The sequence below is a fragment of the Hyperoodon ampullatus genome, assembly GCF_949752795.1.
Source record: "Hyperoodon ampullatus genome assembly, chromosome: 4".
Classification (NCBI taxonomy): Eukaryota; Metazoa; Chordata; class Mammalia; order Artiodactyla; family Ziphiidae; genus Hyperoodon; species Hyperoodon ampullatus.
Genome location: NC_136917.1, coordinates 99,456,496 through 99,474,601, shown reverse-complemented (window position 1 = coordinate 99,474,601; position 18,106 = coordinate 99,456,496). Strand labels below are relative to the sequence as shown.

At 36.9% G+C, this 18,106-nt stretch overlaps 1 protein-coding gene across 16 annotated transcripts in view; it reads right to left on the bottom strand.

Annotated features, from left to right (window-relative positions):
• MCTP1 (multiple C2 and transmembrane domain containing 1) overlaps nucleotides 1-18,106 on the bottom strand; it is a gene marked incomplete at both ends in the record, with an annotated part of 539,514 nt that overhangs the window by 248,895 nt on the left and 272,513 nt on the right. For all 16 annotated transcript variants that reach the window (XM_079702735.1, XM_079702743.1, XM_079702744.1 and 13 more), the window contains 2 exons: nucleotides 1,546-1,625; nucleotides 9,886-10,028. In XM_079702735.1, coding sequence (XP_079558861.1) covers nucleotides 1,546-1,625; nucleotides 9,886-10,028 — 223 coding nt within the window. The remainder of the gene's footprint in view (nucleotides 1-1,545; nucleotides 1,626-9,885; nucleotides 10,029-18,106) is intronic.

Below are 18,106 nucleotides of genomic sequence, written 5' to 3'. Positions count from 1 at the left end.
CTGAGCCCGTGTGCCACAACTACTGAAGCCTGTGCACCTAGAGCCTGTGCTCCGCAACAAGAGAAGCCACTGCAGTGAGAAGCCTGTGCACCGCCACAAAGAGTAGCCTCCACTCGCCACAACTAGAGAAAGCCCGCACACAGCAATGAAGACCCAATGCAGCCAAAAATAAACAAATAAATCAATAAATAAATTTATTAAAAAAAAAAGCACCGAGCTGATCTCCCTGTGCTATACAGCAGCTTCATGAGTCTGCAAGCAATAGATTTATTATGGTCTCTGTGCAGTTAGACCTCTCTGCTAATGATAATCTGTATTTGCAGCTGCTCCCCAGAGCTGGCATCACCGCCGCAGCTCCACCTCAGATCATCAGGCATCAGATCCTCATAAGGAGCACGCAACCGTGCAACCTAGATCCCTCGCAAGTGCAGTTCACAGTAGGGTTCGCGCTCCTATGAGAATCTAATGCCGCTGCTGATGTGACAGGCGGAGCTCAGGCGGTACTGCGAGCAATGGGGAGCGGCTGTAAATACAGATGAAGCTTCGCTTGCTCCCCTGCCGCTCCCCTCCTGCTCTGCAGCCTGGTTCCTAACAGGGGTTGGGGACCCCTGATCTAAACCATCTCTTTAAAACCACCAAAGATGATTTGGCAGCCTCCTTTGTAATCCATTCCAATCACTGCTGGACCTTTTAAAACCTATTTTTTCTTCTGTAGTATTAATCAATTCTTATCTCCTATGTTGAAATACATTAAAAAAAATAAAAGCCCATAATTTGGTGCAAGGAATGGTTAATATTTATAACATTAATTGAGTTATAACTAATCATTACTTTACAACTAGTCAAGCAATGATAAGTTAACGTAACTGAGTAAATACAACCAATCTGCCTCCACTTTCAGGCTACTCCTCGGTAACCTAGGATTACTGATGATGGCAAAATTAGATTCTACTTTGGCTTAAGTGCTAAGAGTGCTGCTATTTTCGATGCATAGTGTACTCATCTTATTTCTTATGTGGTGGCCTCATTCTTAAATTAATAATTATGATTAACATGTATCAGCTTCTTTATGCCCCATTATAATCATACCATCAATGTGAGAGCAAGGAATGTGTGCTAATCTAGATTTCTGGTGCTCAGCACAGTCTGGGGGACAAAGAAAGTGTCTTAAGAATTTTTCTGCTGGGGACTTCCCTGGCAGTCCAGGTCCAGTGGTTAGGACTCCGTGCTTCCACTGCAGGGGGTACGGGTTCCATCCCTGGTTGGGAAACTAAAATCCCTCATTCTGCATGGCGTGGCCAAAAAAAAAAAAAAAGAATTTTTCTGCTGAATAGTTGTTGTCAAATGAGATAGGTAGGGAAGATGCTAAGGATTATTTCTACCAGGTAAGTGAGAAAGACATACTTGAGAAAGCCTGGCTAGCACAAAGACTCACAACCATAAGTGACAGAACAGTGACTAGAACCCAGATCTGTTGACATTTTCTGTTACACAGGCCCAGTTTCATAAAAAGGTATAGTGATATTACAACAGTTCAAAAGTTACCTGTTTAACTCCAATTGTGTGAGATCCAGAAAGGCTGAGCCCATAAAGTCATCCTGTAGTCCAAAGTCATAGTCAAATACCTATGAAGCCAAAGACGCAGACATTATTATAAACAATTCCAATATAAGCTTTAAGTGAAAAACATCTTCATTATAAAATAGTGGTTGTCTATGTCACCAAAATCAATAAAATTTCCTAAGATTTATTTTTAAAAATTTATTTGTTTTTGTGTTTTAAAATACTAAGGTTTCACAAAACATTCAAAGGAAATTACATTTAATTTTATAATTAAAATTACTGATTTGTATAAAGTAGAATGTCAAAGAAGGTGATAACAAAATCAAATAAATTATAGTGAATCCTCAAAAATGTGGGAACCACAGGTTTAGAATATTTTCCTCTCATTATAGATGGTCTATTAGCATTACTGAAAGGCAAAGTGAGTGGGTATGAAATTCAACAAATATGTCTTCCATACTGGGCTGTAGGTGATGAAGATATGACTCCAATTTCTTGTGTTTTTCAGGTCATCAAAGATATATTCTCTGATATTATAGGACAATGCCATTTTAAACATACAAATAAGTAAACATTAAGATATTATGATTAAAGTACTTCATAAAGTTATTCTAAGGTTAAATTAAATTTTTATTATCACAAGCAATGATTAGGGCATAATATTAATGTGACTAACAACAACAAAACAGAAAGAGAAAGAATGTATTTCTTTCTTCTGTCAAAACTATCTTCTTTGGGCTTCCCTGGTGGCTCAGTGGTTGAGAGTTCACCTGTCGATGCAGGGGACGCGGGTTCGTGCCCCAGTCCGGGAAGATCCCACGTGCCGTGGAGCGGCTGGGCCCGTGAGCCATGGCCGCTGAGCCTGCGCGTCCAGAGTCTGTGCTCCGCAGTGGGAGAGGCCACAACAGTGAGAGGCCTGCGTACCGCAAAAACAACAACAACAACAAAGAACTATCTTCTTTGTGCCCTTCATGGTTTGTATTCATACTATGATGAACAAGACAGGCAATGAGCTTGACCTTCTGGACCCTACATTGAACAGCTGGGAGAGTCCATAAAAACCCAAATAGATATATACAGTTCAGTGAGGAGCACCATGGAGACAAAAGTGTAAGGCAATGTGTTGGGAGCTGATATTTTATTATTTTTTTTAATTAATTAAAAAAAATTTTTATTCAGGTATAGTTGATGTACAATATTATGTAAGTTTTAGGTGTACAACACAGTGCTTCACAACTTTTAAAGGTTATACTCCATTTATAGTTATTATAAAAATTGGCTATATTCCCTGTGCTGTACAATATATCCTGTAGCTGATTTATTTTATACGTAGTAGTTTGTACCTCTTAATCCCCTACTCCTATCTTGCCCCTCCCCCTTCCCTTTCCCCATTGGTAATCATTACTTTGTTCTCTATATCTATGAGTCTGTTTCTTTCTTGTTATATTTATTAGTTTGTTATATTTTTTAGATTCCACATATAAGTGACATCATACAGAATTTGTTTTTCTCTGTCAGATGTATTTCACTTAGCGTAATACCCTCTAAGTCCATCTGTTTGTTTCAAATGGCAAAACTTCATTCTTTCTTATGGCTGAGTAGTATTCCATTACACACACACACACACACACACACACACACACACACACACACACACCCCATATCTTCTTTATCCAACCATCTCCTGATGGACACTTAGGTTGTTTCCATACCTTGGCAATTATAAATAATGCTGCCATGAACATTGGGGTATATGTGTCTTTTCTAATTAGTGTTTTCATTTTCTTTGGATATATATCCAGGAGTGGACATACATCCATTTTAATGGTACAGTTCATTGAGTTTTGACAAATGTCTATGGCTATGCAACAACTGACACAGTCAAGGTGGAAGACAATTCCATAACTCCCAAAGTTCCCTCATGATCCTTTTCAACATTCTTCTTCCTCACCTGCTCTGCCCTTGGCAAACACCGATCTCCTTTCTGTTTCATAGATTTGCTTTGTTTTTCTATAATTTCATATAACAAACTACTGGTTACCAAGGGGGGAAAGAGGGGGTGGGATGAATGGGAGATTGGGATTGACATATATGTACTACAATGTATAAAATAGATAACTAGTGAGAGCCTACTGTATAGCACAGGGAACTCTACTCAATGCTCTGTGGTGACCTAAATGGGAAAGAAATCTAAAAAAAAGTGGATATACGTATACATATAACTGATTCACTTTGCTGCACAGCAGAAACTAACACAACATTGTAAAGCAACTCTACTCCAATAAAAACTAATTCAAAAAAGTAAAAAAAACCCATGATGCTGAGTGATATAAGCATTCAATGAGAATATACATTTGGAGCTGATATTTTAGATTGGGAGTCCAGGAAGGCCTCTCAGAGGAAGTGTGATTGTGTAGAGACTACAATGATGAGAAAGATTAAGCCATTAGAGTGACACTGGAATGGGAAGAGCGTACCAGGTGGAGGAAACAGCAAGTGATTAGCATGTTCAAGGATCAGCCAGCAGCCAGTGTGGCTGAAGCAGACTGAGAAAGATGGAGAGAGGAAGGAAGATGGAGAGAGAGCTCAGAGCTAGATCAGATGGGGCCATTTCCAAAGAACTCTAAGGGAATGGGAGTTGGCTAATTTCCATCCAGTTAAACATTTTCTTACTCATTTATTTCCTTGGTCAACATTGATTAAATGCTTATTATGTGCCAGACACTGTGCTAGGTATTGAGTAAACTGTGGTGAGGAAATCTCACATTGTCAATGCTTATAGTTTAGCGAGGGAGGCAGATGTTAAACAAGGAAGTGCACAGGTGATAGATTTACAAACTTTGATGACTGTTGTAAAGAAAAGAACAGGGTACAAAAAGAAAAAAATTACACTGGAGATCAGGGAAAGCTTTTAAGATTGAAAAAAAAGGTTAATAGATGGAGTTTAGAGCTGTGTTTCTGAACTTTTCAAATAGAAAATCATTGTATTGCTCGCTGGAGTAAATGAGCATAAACAGGTAAGTCTGCTCTTGAAAGGATGACCCAGACCACTGGACTCTCCAGGAGGTGAGAATGCACTGGGCTGAGAGAACCCGTAGCTCAGCATCCCTCTGCCCAATCCTTGACACAACAGTTAAAAAGCCCCAAGCTGGGGCTTCACTCGTGGAGCAGTGGTTGGGAGTCTGCCTGGCGATGCGGGGGACGCGGGTTCGTGCCCCGGTCCGGGAAGATCCCGCATGCCGCGGGGCGGCTGGGCCCGCGGGCCCCTGGGCCGTGGCCTCTGGGCCTGCGCGTCCGGAGCCTGTGCTCCACGGCGGGAGAGGCCGCGGCAGTGAGAGGCCCGGGTACCGCAAAAAAAAAAAAAAAAAGCTCCAAGCTGAGGGAGTAGTATGTACAGAAGCCCTGCATCAGTTACTGTTTTCTTTTCTCTAGTACAGGTATACTGCAATTTAAACAAACTTAATATGTAAAAAGTTGATATTAAAAATAAAATCCTTTGCTTTACAAAGGGATTCTTAAATTAGAAGAGTCACAAGGGATTTATTTAAGTTATAAGCTCCTCTAATGCTTTTTAAATTATTCAATTTATAGTCATTCAATTTACTTACAACCTTTCAGGAGTACATTTGTTGTAAAAAGCGCAGCACTCCCGCAGTAAATATTCTCCTTGATCAATTACACTTCTGAGCTTTAGTCATCTGCTCAGTGGCATATCTTATACAACTGAGACCTTGGTATTTGCAAGTGGCTGCAGTAGTGTATTTTACAACATAAAATTTACACCAAAATTAGAGAAATTTCTCTTGTGCAATCTCTTCTGATTGTATCAGCCTAAGGATTAAAATCTTGGGGAGACTACAGTGACATATAATCCATGAGAACACCTGGGATTCACCTACACATATGACGTGGAAAGCTGTGAGTCCAGTGAATTGATCAGTATAGACAGCCCAAATGGGTGAGTCAACATTCAAACTGTTTATTCTCATGGGGAGTCTTTTCTACCGTCCTAATGCTAGATGTTTACATTAGTTCTCAATTCCTATTACTCAGCAAAGGCATCAACACAGGGAAGAATGGAAACACCAGAATCCATTCCTTAATGAAATTGTTTGCTATGTAATTTGGTTCCAAGCTCTATAAACTATTTGTCAGAGGGAGCATTGCTCTAGGGTGAAGTGTCAGAAAATATAGAACATAGAAGAGTGATGAAATAGGAAAGGCACTCCCACTGCAATAAGAAGGACAGTTAATGACGATTAATGTTTACTCAACATTTACCATATATAAGGCATTGTGTTAAACACATCATATAGATTTTTAAATTTCATTCTTATACAACCTAGTGAACAAAGTATTGTTTCCATTTGTCAGATAAGGAATCCAAAGCTTAAAACATTTATGTTACTTGCCCCTAAATGCCCGGGCTAAGAAGAGGTCAGATTCAAATCTTGGAATGGATTTCAGACACAGAACATATTTATACTGATGTACAGTCAGGGTTGAGGGTTGTTGGTATATGACATTCCTTTTAGGACCCTTAGAACCTACTGAGAAATAATTTTGGACAAGACAGTTATATGGTCCTTAGCTTGACCCATGCTTTAAGTACATTTTCAATTTTAAATCTTAAGCTTGGATAGATGTGAGTTATTTAAGGAACTATCAAGTTTGTTAAAATGACAATCTGAGAAGCAGTACTATGGCTCCAAACAGAATAGTTTTTCTAGTTATCAAAATCTTTCTATTATTTAGAAGAGTCCTTTCAATTTAGCTCTTCTAGCTCATGATTAGGCCAAACAAGCAACAATTTACATTTCTCCTTTTAGATTACTTCTACCTCTTTCCACTGTAATTCTGGGTGCTCATCATGTACCGGGAATAATAGTGTCAGTGAAATTACAATGGAGAATTTGAACTTAATTCAACTGAAATGGATGCTGAATTTACTCTATTATTTAAGATGTGTGCTGGAGCATCTCTGTGGATACAGAGCAGGCTCCAGGGGCTCTTATCTCAATTAGAAGCACTGCATTTAACTCCCAGAATCTACTGCTACCCTACGATAAATATGTTTCAAGCCCATCCCTGCAGCCTTGTTTTTACCTGCCCTTACTGTGAAGTCATTCATAACTGAAGGAATATTCTTTTTATCAAAATTGAAAGCTATATGAATTCCAACCAATTGGAAAGTGTATTTATTTATTTTGTGTAGTATTTAAAAATGACAGTACCAAGATTTTTTAAAATTTGTTTTTACTAGAAATGTTACTAGTACTGTAACTTCAGTGTGATTTTATAACCTTTGCTTAGAACTGAATTTTGTTTCCCTTGGTAATCTTTACACTGATAGAAATCAGATTACAGTGTGCATGTGGACTTCTTTTTCCTTGAACCACAGAGAGGAGGGTTGAAGACAATATTTTCTAATCATCTAGTTCATGGATGCATTTTCATATTACCTGTCACTACAGAATCAGTCCCTAAGAAATCTTTCAGGCAAGATTAATTTCCCATCACAGAGGATGTGGGCATCATATAAAAGTCAATCACACAGAGCTATGTAGAGACAATGAAAATAATGCAATCTTCATGAAATTCTAGTAACTTAAAATATCATTTCCACCAATGTATATTATTTAGGTCTTTGTGTGTCCCACATTAGGCAAAAAGGAGATAACACAAAACATGGGAAAAGTAAAGGTGAAAGTTAGAAATTTTTTTTCAAAAGAAGCCCTATGCATGGTCCAGAAAATGAAAATCAAATGAAAAATATCCAAGCATATGAAAAAGTATAAAGCATTCATAAAAATAAAGTCTTGTTACTTTATGTTTGTACTAGTATTTGAGAGGCCAGTGTGATTTCTGTTTAACTTATTTTTTATTATGTAGAAATGTAAAAAAAAAGTGTCAAATCTTTTACAATTCACTATGTATCTTCTATAAGGTGGAAGTTAAGTTGTGGCTACATAATGTTGTACTTTGGAAACTCAAAGTGGTCAAAAACAAAAACAAAAACCACCCTTGGGTTTTCTCTCCTAACTTCTTTGTTCCCAGTGTGTCATTAACCAGGCCTTTGGTCTATAGGCAGTGTTACAGTCTCCATTTTCAGTATGTATGTGTATCTATTCTTGCTCTCTTAAACCAAAACAAAAATTTTTGCCACCATTTTTTTCTGTGTACTTCAGATTTTTGTTTGCTTTTGAGCCTATTACGATATTCCTTTTGAAATACACATTTGACATCTGGATTTCTGCACAGATGAATTTCATTCTTGAACACAAAAGAATAGCAGAGGGACCCAACCATTACCTAATGTAACACTGGAACATTCATTTGTAACCGCTTTGAAGACTGGAGATCCACATGCTTCTGTCATAGAGTAATAGCCCATTAAAGAAACAGATCCACAGCAAAAGCAATTAGAAATTAATCCTTTTCTTCCATAATTTTTCTCTTAAGGGACATTATATGAAATCCCAATGGTCCAGTGCTATCCTTATTAAATTAACCCTGCTTTCCTTTCCTATCCATTTCCTTCATGGTTGCAGCTGCCCTAATTTATTTCTTCTAAACCTCCCTAGGAATAAGCTTCCTTAATCCTACTTGTCTTTTTTTTTTTAATTCCTTTTTTCCCCTTATCTCAGTTCTTTATTATGAAGGTATTTCCTTTTTTCTCATATAGACATTTCTTTCTCTCTAGAGATGAGGAGCAGCAGAGAAACATCTCTGACCATGGAGGTCTTCCCTTTGGTGGGAGGAGGGTTGGCCATGAAGACTCTCACATTAGTAATTCTTGGGTCATGATTTTTGAACACTAAAAGATAGCTCACTAATTCTATTTAACTGATTTCCTTTAGCCATTGTCCATTTGAGACAATTTCTTAAGCAAATACAGGTCTATGCTCCCCATTATGACTTCTAGAAACTTATCAACTACATACTTGTAGTTCTCTTTTTCATCGATTTGACAAATGGTCCTGCTATGATTTTAGTAACATCTTGATTACTTTTTCCTTTCTGTGGAAAAGAGAAACAACTGGAAGCAATGCAAATGAAGATTTGAGGGGAAGAAGGATCTCTCAGCCCAGAGATTGCTGAAAGAGTGATCAAGTGACCTTTGGGGCTCACGTGCCAGTTGTGACAATTTAGAGAAAAGGATGGGGCATGTGATGTGGTAAAAGCAGAAAAAGGTTTGATCACTGCATGGATAGTCAGAACATAAGAGTCAAAAAGAATATAAGTACCTAGAGATATGAATTAAAGTGATGTGGTAAAAGCAGAAAAAGGTTTGGTCACTGCATGGATAGTCAGAACATAAGAGTCAAAAAGAATATAAGTACCTAGAGATATGAATTAAAGGGAAGTCAGGTTTGAAAGTAAAATAAGGAATTAAGGTTAACTCCATAAATTCTTCTTCTTTTTTTCTAACTACATCAAATGAAAGGAAATACTTTTTTTCCCCCCATCTTTGGTAATGTAATAGAGACAGGAGTTTTTCTCCCTCTATTATGTTTACCCTCCTCACCTTCCAAGTAAAGCATTTTGTTTGCAACCAGGAATGGTAGATCCCTGATATAATTCTTTCTAAAAAATTTATTTATTTATGTTTGTTTGTTTGTTTATTTATTTATGGCTGCGTTGGGTCTTCGTTGCTGTGCGCAGGCTTTTCTCTAGTTGCAGCGAGCAGGGGCTACTCTTCGTTGTGGTGTGTGGGCTTCTCATTGTGGTGGCTTCTCTTGTTGCGGAGCACAGGCTCTAGGCGCATGGGCTTCTGTAGTTGTGGTATGCAGGCTCAGTAGTTGTGGCTCGCAGGCTCTAGAGCACAGGCTCAGTAGCTGTGGCACACAGGCTTAGTTGCTCCGCGGCATGTGGGATCTTCCTGGACCAAGGCTCAAACCCCTGTCCCCTTCATTGGCAGGTGGGTTCTTAAGTGCTCTGCCACCAGGGAAGTCTCCCTTGATATAATTTTTAAACAGAAAGGATGTGTTCTGTGCAAGCTCTTCGTGCTAGATTATATGGAGTCTTGTTTTTATACGTTCCCAAAGTGCACTAAATCAGTTAACTGCACCAAGCAGGAGGAGACAGATTTCATAATTCTCCTAAATATAATTGGTAATAGAACTGTCCAGAAGAAAAATGCTCCCACCAGCTCCCCCTCCCCTATAGCTCATTCTGTCACATCACCAACAGATTAGAATTGCGCATAGCAGAACATACCTCTGGTGAAAAATCTCATCAGACAGACAGACATTATAAAAAACCATTAAACGGGGATTTCTATATCAGATTACATTAGGGAAAAACAAATAAATGGTTCACCTTTATATACAATGGTTCCTTAAGATGATCAACAAGAAGGCAAGCTTTCTCCTCCCACACAGGATTGAGGCTCTTGTGTATTATTTTACTTCTAAAAACTTCTTTTCCTCCAATTTTAAACTTCACGTATGGATCACTTGTCCCTGTTAAAGAGATACAAATTGATCCATGTTAATCATGCTTTTCTACAGAAGCAAGAGAATAGCTCATCTAAACATTAGAAAGTATTTAAAGGAATAAAATTTAAGTAAACCTTATCACAGGAGAAAAATAAGTATTAGGTGCCTTTTCCTAAATTTTCCTTTAAATATTCAAGTGACAGTAAATAATAATAATAATAATAATTATTATTATTATCTTCCGATCTTAATACTGTAACTCTGTTCTGGTATTTTAAAACTCTACTGCATGCTGCATTTATAAATTTAATTCATGTTGTAAATGATAGAGATTAATCTGACGTTTCATCTGGTCAACTATAAAAAAGATGATCCATGATCTTGGCTGATTTAACAAGTTTTAGACTTATATATGCTGCTAAAAATTTACACTAGTTTAACGGGTTTCAGAAAAGGTGAGTCTTAAATTGGGCTTCGGTTTTATCCTCGTTCCCATATTTTCTTCACAGGTATCAATTTTATCCATGGGCCCGTATTTTCTTCACAGGTTTCAATTTTAGAATGCTAGGGAAGGATGCCTCAGAGGAAGGCATCAAGAGGAAGGGCACAAATGATTGTTGAATAACCTGTATACTTCATATTATCCATTAATACCTCCTAAGCTCCCTATGAAGATAAAGGAAATAAGAGCCATCAAATAAGTTGCTCTTGGGTACACAGCTAGCAAGAGATAGAGTGAAGATTCCAACCAAGGCTGTGTGGCTCTAATGCCTGTGCTTTTTTTTTTTTTCCCCTGCAACTTCAAGAGGGAAGGACCTCTATACACATTCATTTATATTATACCATTTCTCATTTTGACCGATGAATAACATCAATCTTGGCCTCATAACTCTATGCTGTTATTAAGGATTCCTAGAAAAGGTGAATCAGGAACATCACAAGGAAATCATTCCAGTGTGTGACACTCTTCAACCTCAGAAAATAATTTTTTATACATGATCTGACTCCCTTAGAATAAAATTTTAATTCTTTCTGTTTTGTCCAACCTGAAACTATAGTCTACACGATTTAAAGAAAAATATGAGTGGGGCTCAGAAAATTATAAAGCACCATATAAATGTTAGGTATTAAAATTATGAGGCTGATATACTTAAACTCACTACCTATATTCCTCCTCAATACACCACTCACCTCCATGACACATAAATATCTATGCTAAATATAAGGATTGCCTTATAGGATATGCATTTTCTTATTTAATCATTTGGGGGCTCTCTCAAAACTCTCCACATTCCCCTAGTAAATTGAAGACCTTGTTTTTGTATGACTAGACCTGGGTCTAATAAAATAACGACTTCCCATTTTGTGAAACTCCCATTTTGACAGCTTGATTTTATAACAAGACACACTTTAAAAAATGTTTATAAATGTAAATGTAGGCTTAATACTAAACTGTTACAATGCATTCTTTAAGGGAATCAATGGAACCAAAATGTTTAACAGTTAAAATGGCTATTTTTTAAGGCCCTGATCCCCAGCTACAGGCTGAGCACCCCGGGGAGTGGAAGTGTTATAGCATGTAATTTGAGAGATATTAACATCCATGTACCCATCTGAATCTCCTCAGTCATGCAGTTTTGTCTTTGATTTTTAAAATCATCTATGCAACTACTACCAGCTGCTAAAATACAATATGCTCCATGAGATCAGAGCCATTTGTATCACTGTTTTTTAAACCTCCAGCACTTAGTGCAGAATTAGACATATTGTTCCTCAATAAACATTTGGTGAGTAATTGAATGATTTAATGACAATGATGTGGGGTGGTAGACCTCTCTTCTTGCTGATTTTTGTCACCTCCACTTGGATACATAATAGACATTCCAGTGTTAACATAGGCCTCGATCCTCTCTCCTGCTAAGCCTGCTCCTCCCTCAGACTTTGTCAGGTCGTTAAAGTCTCCATTATTTGACAGTTCCTCAAGCAAGATGCAGGGAACTTACTTTCCATACCTCCTTCTCCATCCAGGACACCACCAAGTCCGATTAATTCTCCTCCGCTCTAGTTCAGCTACCATGATTTCTGTGCTGTGCAACTACAATAATAGCCTCCTAACTGGGCTCTCCACGCTTCCGTGTCCTCCCCCCATTAATTCTCTATATGGCTGCCAGACTGACCTTTTAAACCTGCATATTTAATCTTCCCCCTTCTTTGCTTAACACATCTCAACACCTTTCAACTACACCTATAATAAAATCCAAAATCTCTAACATGGTATACAGAACTTGCTGCTTCTCCACCTTCATTTTTGGCCCGTACTCTGTTCCAGCTTTCCTGTTACTAGAAGTTCTCCTCTGCTTCCAGTCTTCACATATTCCAGCCAGGCTCTCTGCTTGAAAAGTCCCTCCTTCCCACTCTCTTCCCCTTTTGCCTGGCTGACACTTCTTATCTTCCAGGTCTTAGTTTAAATATAATTTGCTCAGGAATGCCTTCCTCAACCATCCCAATCTGAATTAGGTCTCTTTGTCACTTTCTCCTGACATTTGCTCTTCTGCTTAGTAGAACTAATCATTATGCTACTTATAGGTTAATTTGTATGTCTACCAGTTTACTGTAGGAATTTTCTCGTTGGCTATAACCCCCGCGAGGGCAGGACTCTGCCCCAGCACGTGGCACAGTGTCTGGGGCAGAGCCTGTACTCAGTAAGGATTTGTTCAATGGATGAGTAAATGAATGACCTTACAGTTCACAGAGTACACAGTACTATTAAATACATCCTCAAAGTGACTCTGTGAAGTTGGTGAAAGCATATATTATCAACCTACATTGCAGGTGAGAAACAACCTGAGATTCAGTGCGACTTGCACCAAATCACATAAGAAGCTAACAAGTAACAGGATGAAAGGCAAATTTACACTTCAGACGCCAAGCCCAGGGTTCCTTCTACTCAGCTTTTTAGGAAACATGGACATCCATATTTTCCTTTTTTAACTCTAAAACACCATCACAGAATTATTATGTAAAGATGTTGCACAATCATTTAGACACTACAAGTAATGCCAATATTGACAAGTAACTTATTCTCACTTAGAAAACTCTCACACTTATTATCTGTCTTAATCACCCTAAGGCCCCTGTGAGTCTAACTACTGCCTCCGTTTTACAGATGAGACAAGTAGGAAAGGTCAAGTGGTTTGCTCCAGGTCAGACTAGAACTCAAATCTGGAGCCTAGTCCAGTTAATTCTCTCTCTGGCACATCATCATAAATGGTTCACCCCCTTCAAGGTATAACAATCTTGTATCTCTTTGGTCCAAAAAAGGTATGAATAAGCCTTTTACAAGAAAAGTGACTTCAAGAAAGTTGGACTGTGTTTCTTAACAGTTATTGACATTAATATCTCACACTATTTAATTTAGCTATTATGCAAACAACTGACATAACTTATGATTTAGCACAGAAGCCTATACACTCAAATGTAAATCTTTTTCGGAAGCAATCTGTTTCTTGCTCCTTACCAGAAACATTTTCCTCAACCACTGTCTATGCTAACTGTCAAAATCCCCTTAGAATTAAGGACAACTCATTCCTAGAATCCACTAGGTCTTGATGGCAGAACTTAAATTACAAAAAGGAATCTAGATCACTCTTGTTAACATTTACTGAACACGTACTATGTCAAATATAACATACCACCCAATGAGCCTGTGAGGTGAGTTGTAGTGTTATCTAGGTTATGGTTGAGGAAACCATGTTTCATTTGTTCTGTTGGCATTTATTGAATCCCCTTAAGTGGTATTACATACAAATATATAGTGTGGAACAGGTAAGTAAATTCCCCAAAGTCACACAGCTAGGATGCTGGAACCTGAAATTAAATATTACATTAGGCCACCTCCAAACAACATTTTTCACACTTAGTATCATATCCTTGATGCCGCTTGAGGCAGTAAATATCCAATGGCCTGAGGAAATAACAATCCAGATAACAAGAGTCGGTCTAAGGGTTAAGTTAAGGCTTAGGGACAGATTTTTGACTCTTTGATAGGCACTAAGATCTCAGGGATTGGTATAAAAAAGAGAGAAAGGCTGTTTTAAGGGACTTTGAGAAGATATTATGATGGTGAAATATATTGTAAATGTGTGGCTTTGGCCACAGGATAACCTGGATTGGAGATGGTACATATGTCAGCAAATTTCACAGTCATAAATACAGGAAAACAGCTCCAGATGCACACACATGGCAAGTCAGTCATCTGACTTTTCCCGCTGTGTTTTGACTCCATAGAATAAAATCTGCTACATTTCTCCCTTTCCAACTATCATTCAGAGGCTTCTGGGTGCTATTATTAAATTTTAATAACTTTTTTAGTAGTCAAAACTCTTTAAGGAATTTCTAATTGTTTACTTATTATTGTAACTGAGGGACCTTTGTTGACTGAGATTCCTTAATTTAAAGTTCAAGACCTTCAGCTTGTGATTCCAACACAGAGCTGGAGACATCATTCTTTTAATTTAGTTTCAGTAAAAGATTTGTACCTAATGCTCTAATTCTTTATGCTGAAAGGTAGTCACTTTATTACCTGGTAATATTAATAAGTATTATTTGTTTTTTAAAAAGGAATTCTGCGGTCAAGCATATTTGGAAAATGCTGGTTTAACACAAAATTAAACAGATTAATTTTCTATAGCTTTTAAATAAGATAATGTGCACTTTTACTCTCCAAGGGGATATGACAGGTCTTTGACCATAGAGCCTATTTATCTTGAGTGTATCTTTCAGGACTAATAATCCATGATCTCTCTTTGGGAAATGCTACCTTATTATATATATTTCATAGATGAGGAAGTTTCACATGTCTTGGAGGTTCTTTTATTGTAATAGATTTTCCAGTGAACTCAAGTCATTTTATTATAATAAAACTCCAAGTAAATCCAAGCCACTAACTTGTGGTTAGCCTTTAACAAATATATTACACACACACACACACACAAAAGAGATTTAGTTTGTTGGTTCAAAAATTAAATTCAAGTGCCAGTGCTGTTTTGTTGCAATATTGCATTCAACCACAAGATGGCACAAACACTTATCAAATTACTATTGTGAGGCCTGTGGTTCTGCTCTTCAAAGTTAAGGCAGCTCTCAGGCATTTTCTAGCAACCTGTGCTTTGTTGTTATTGGCTGGACTGTGACCCTCATTACAATCTTTTTTATGATGATAATAAAATGTAAACAGGGCAACTAAATATAGAAGAAGAAACTAGGAAGTGTTAGCCCTAAAATAAAATTCAGATTTTATTAATATCATATTCAAGAGCAACCTTTCACACATTCATTTTATCAGATAGCATTAACTTCAGAATTTATTTTAAAACATTATTATTTTATCTTATAATTATAAATTCTGTGCTTTAAAAATTCCAGAGTATTTTAGATCTAGGGAATTTTCATTGTATATATCTGAATCTTAGGAACAAATTGTTTGAAAAAGAGGAACTAGATGGTTTGTATAATGTTTCTTCATGTAGTAAAGAAAAACATGTCCCCAAGCTATGGTTTTTGTTTGTTTATTTGAGTCAGGACATCTGAGCATTTCAACATTTTGCGTGACTATTTAGCCTTTAATGTAATTTAAGTCCGACATAGAACTAAACTTTGTCTGAATGTGTCCCCTTTTGTGCAGCAATAAACACAGCACACACAAGATGGCAGTCTTCCTTTCCTTAAAATAGTATGAAAGCTCTTTAAAATGTAAATAGCCATATAGTAATGAATGTCCTGTTTTTCATTTTCAGAATAAATGAGCCTCCTGGTTAACAAGTTTAAATCAGTCTTATCCCAAACCAAGTACATAATGAAACAGAAACAGCTATTCCTGTTTCAGGGGCTTATACTTATTCAATAACGCTAACTCCTAATCAAAAACAATGCGAAATCGAAACTCAGTCTTATGGAGAAAGAGAAGGAGGAAGATGAAAAGACAGAAGAAAAAAGACAAAAGAGAAAAAGAGAAGTGAATATAAATATTAAGTGTGAACAGTTAAAAAGAATTCAAATTTAGGGTGGATCTTCCTAAAGGTATTCAATCCTTCTACAAACATTTAAAGCTAGCTACTTTTGTTGACCAAATACAACAGAGAAAATATCTATTCTATAACAAGGTCCTTCACACTTGAAAGAGGCCTGGAAAAATAGAGAAGTTCAAAGCATTCTGAGAGCAATAGACTATATCTTTATATACATTTATTTTTATTAATGATTTAAAAATCTTCAAAACAGGTACCTTATTTATACATTAAAAGTATTTCTTAAACTGTCTCTTTCCTTCTTCATTTTTTGTTTTTTTGAGATTTGTAATGCTCTACAGTGGAAACATTACATAGGGCTAAATAACTATATTAAAATTAAAATGCAAAAAGCTTATAATCACATATGGTTTAATGTTATAAAATAAAAGGAAACTAAAATCTTTTTCCATAATGAGGAATATGAATATTCCAGTGATTTTTAAATTGCTGGTTAATGAAGTTACCATGATACAGCACAGAGATGAATGAAAACTAATACTGTGATAAAATGCAGTATAGGACTGAACTAAATAAATTTCTTTCTTTGAGGAGTAGAAGACACTTCCAGACACACCATGTAGGGAAGGTGTAAATGACAGGAACAGACGGTTGATTTTTATGAATAATTTTTTTGGCTTATTTTTCTCTTGTAAATGCAGAGTTCTGAATATGTAAAAAAAAAAATATACGTATTTGGGGTAAGTTCCCCTTCACACACGGCATAAATTATAGGTGGTATCTACAAGCAATTTCCTGGTAACTTCTGGAAGTTTTGGTAAACTAAAACATGGAAGGGGGGTGGTTACTTACATTTTTTTCACACAGATTTAGACAAATACTGCTTTAATTGTGAATATTAATTAATTGTATATTACTCTATGGCATAAGAGCAACTGCAATAGAGAAGAATGTTCTGGATGTCATAGTCATTCTTTCCAAAGGGCTCTGCTCCTCCCACCCCTGGGAGCTCCCTCTGTGACCAGTGATCAGTGCACAGACTTTGGAGGTACAAATATACTCCTCATCCTTTAAGCATGATTTTTACCTAAGGAGAAACAATTTTCTCTGGAATTCTTTTAGAATATGTTACTATGTTTTTACAGCCATCCTAACCAAACAAGATCAAGTATAATTTTTTAAAAGAAATGTTAAGCATTGAACTTTTGTATGTAAAAAATATCAGAATATTAAAATTTTATACCCTAAATAGCTATACTCTCCTCAATCCTTTTTCTTCTGGCTATCTCAATACTTTTCTGAGACTGTTGCCTTGAGTGTCACTAACTTTTTTTGGCTTCCTTATATGTTGTATTGTATCATTTTATACAACAAGAATGTATTAGTCACTAGTAACTTTTAATCACCGCTTTCAATGGCTTTTTCTTAGACTGCAGCCCCTTCCATCTATCGGTGGGTCACAGTGAGTGTTATTAACTCCACTGACCCTGAAATTTTCTTCTTTGTGGATTCCGTGACACTGCTCACAGTAAGTCCTGTGCTGGAAAGAATAATGACCAAAGCCACTTTTGCTTCTTATAAGCAGTGTGGTCTTAGAAAAGTCATTTAACCGCTCTCGCCTGTAGTTTTTCAACCTTTAAAATGAGGGGATTTCTCAACTTTCTCTGAGGAAAGTCAAGGATTTATGATAAGATTTCACTTCCATGCCCTTGACAGAGAATGAGCCATTCCACATAAGTGTATTTTTCAGGAAACTAAAAATTACTGTGTCAAACACCAAGACCATTTTTATTAGTAAGTTTGAAGGAAATATTTCTAAATTATATTTTTCTTCTTTTTGGGTAAATAATGAATACAATTTTTAAAAATGGGGCAGAGCATCATTTGCTGATTATATGTATCTGGGAAATTATCATCAAGGTTCTAGGAAAGCAAAGTTAAATCTTCTGTGGAAAACCAGTGAAACTCGAGTAGCAATATTTCATTTTCTAAAACTCACAATGGAATGCTGCTAAAAACCAGGAGATATTCCTTTTATCACAGAGAGTCTCCCCCATGGATACTTCTATAATCTGT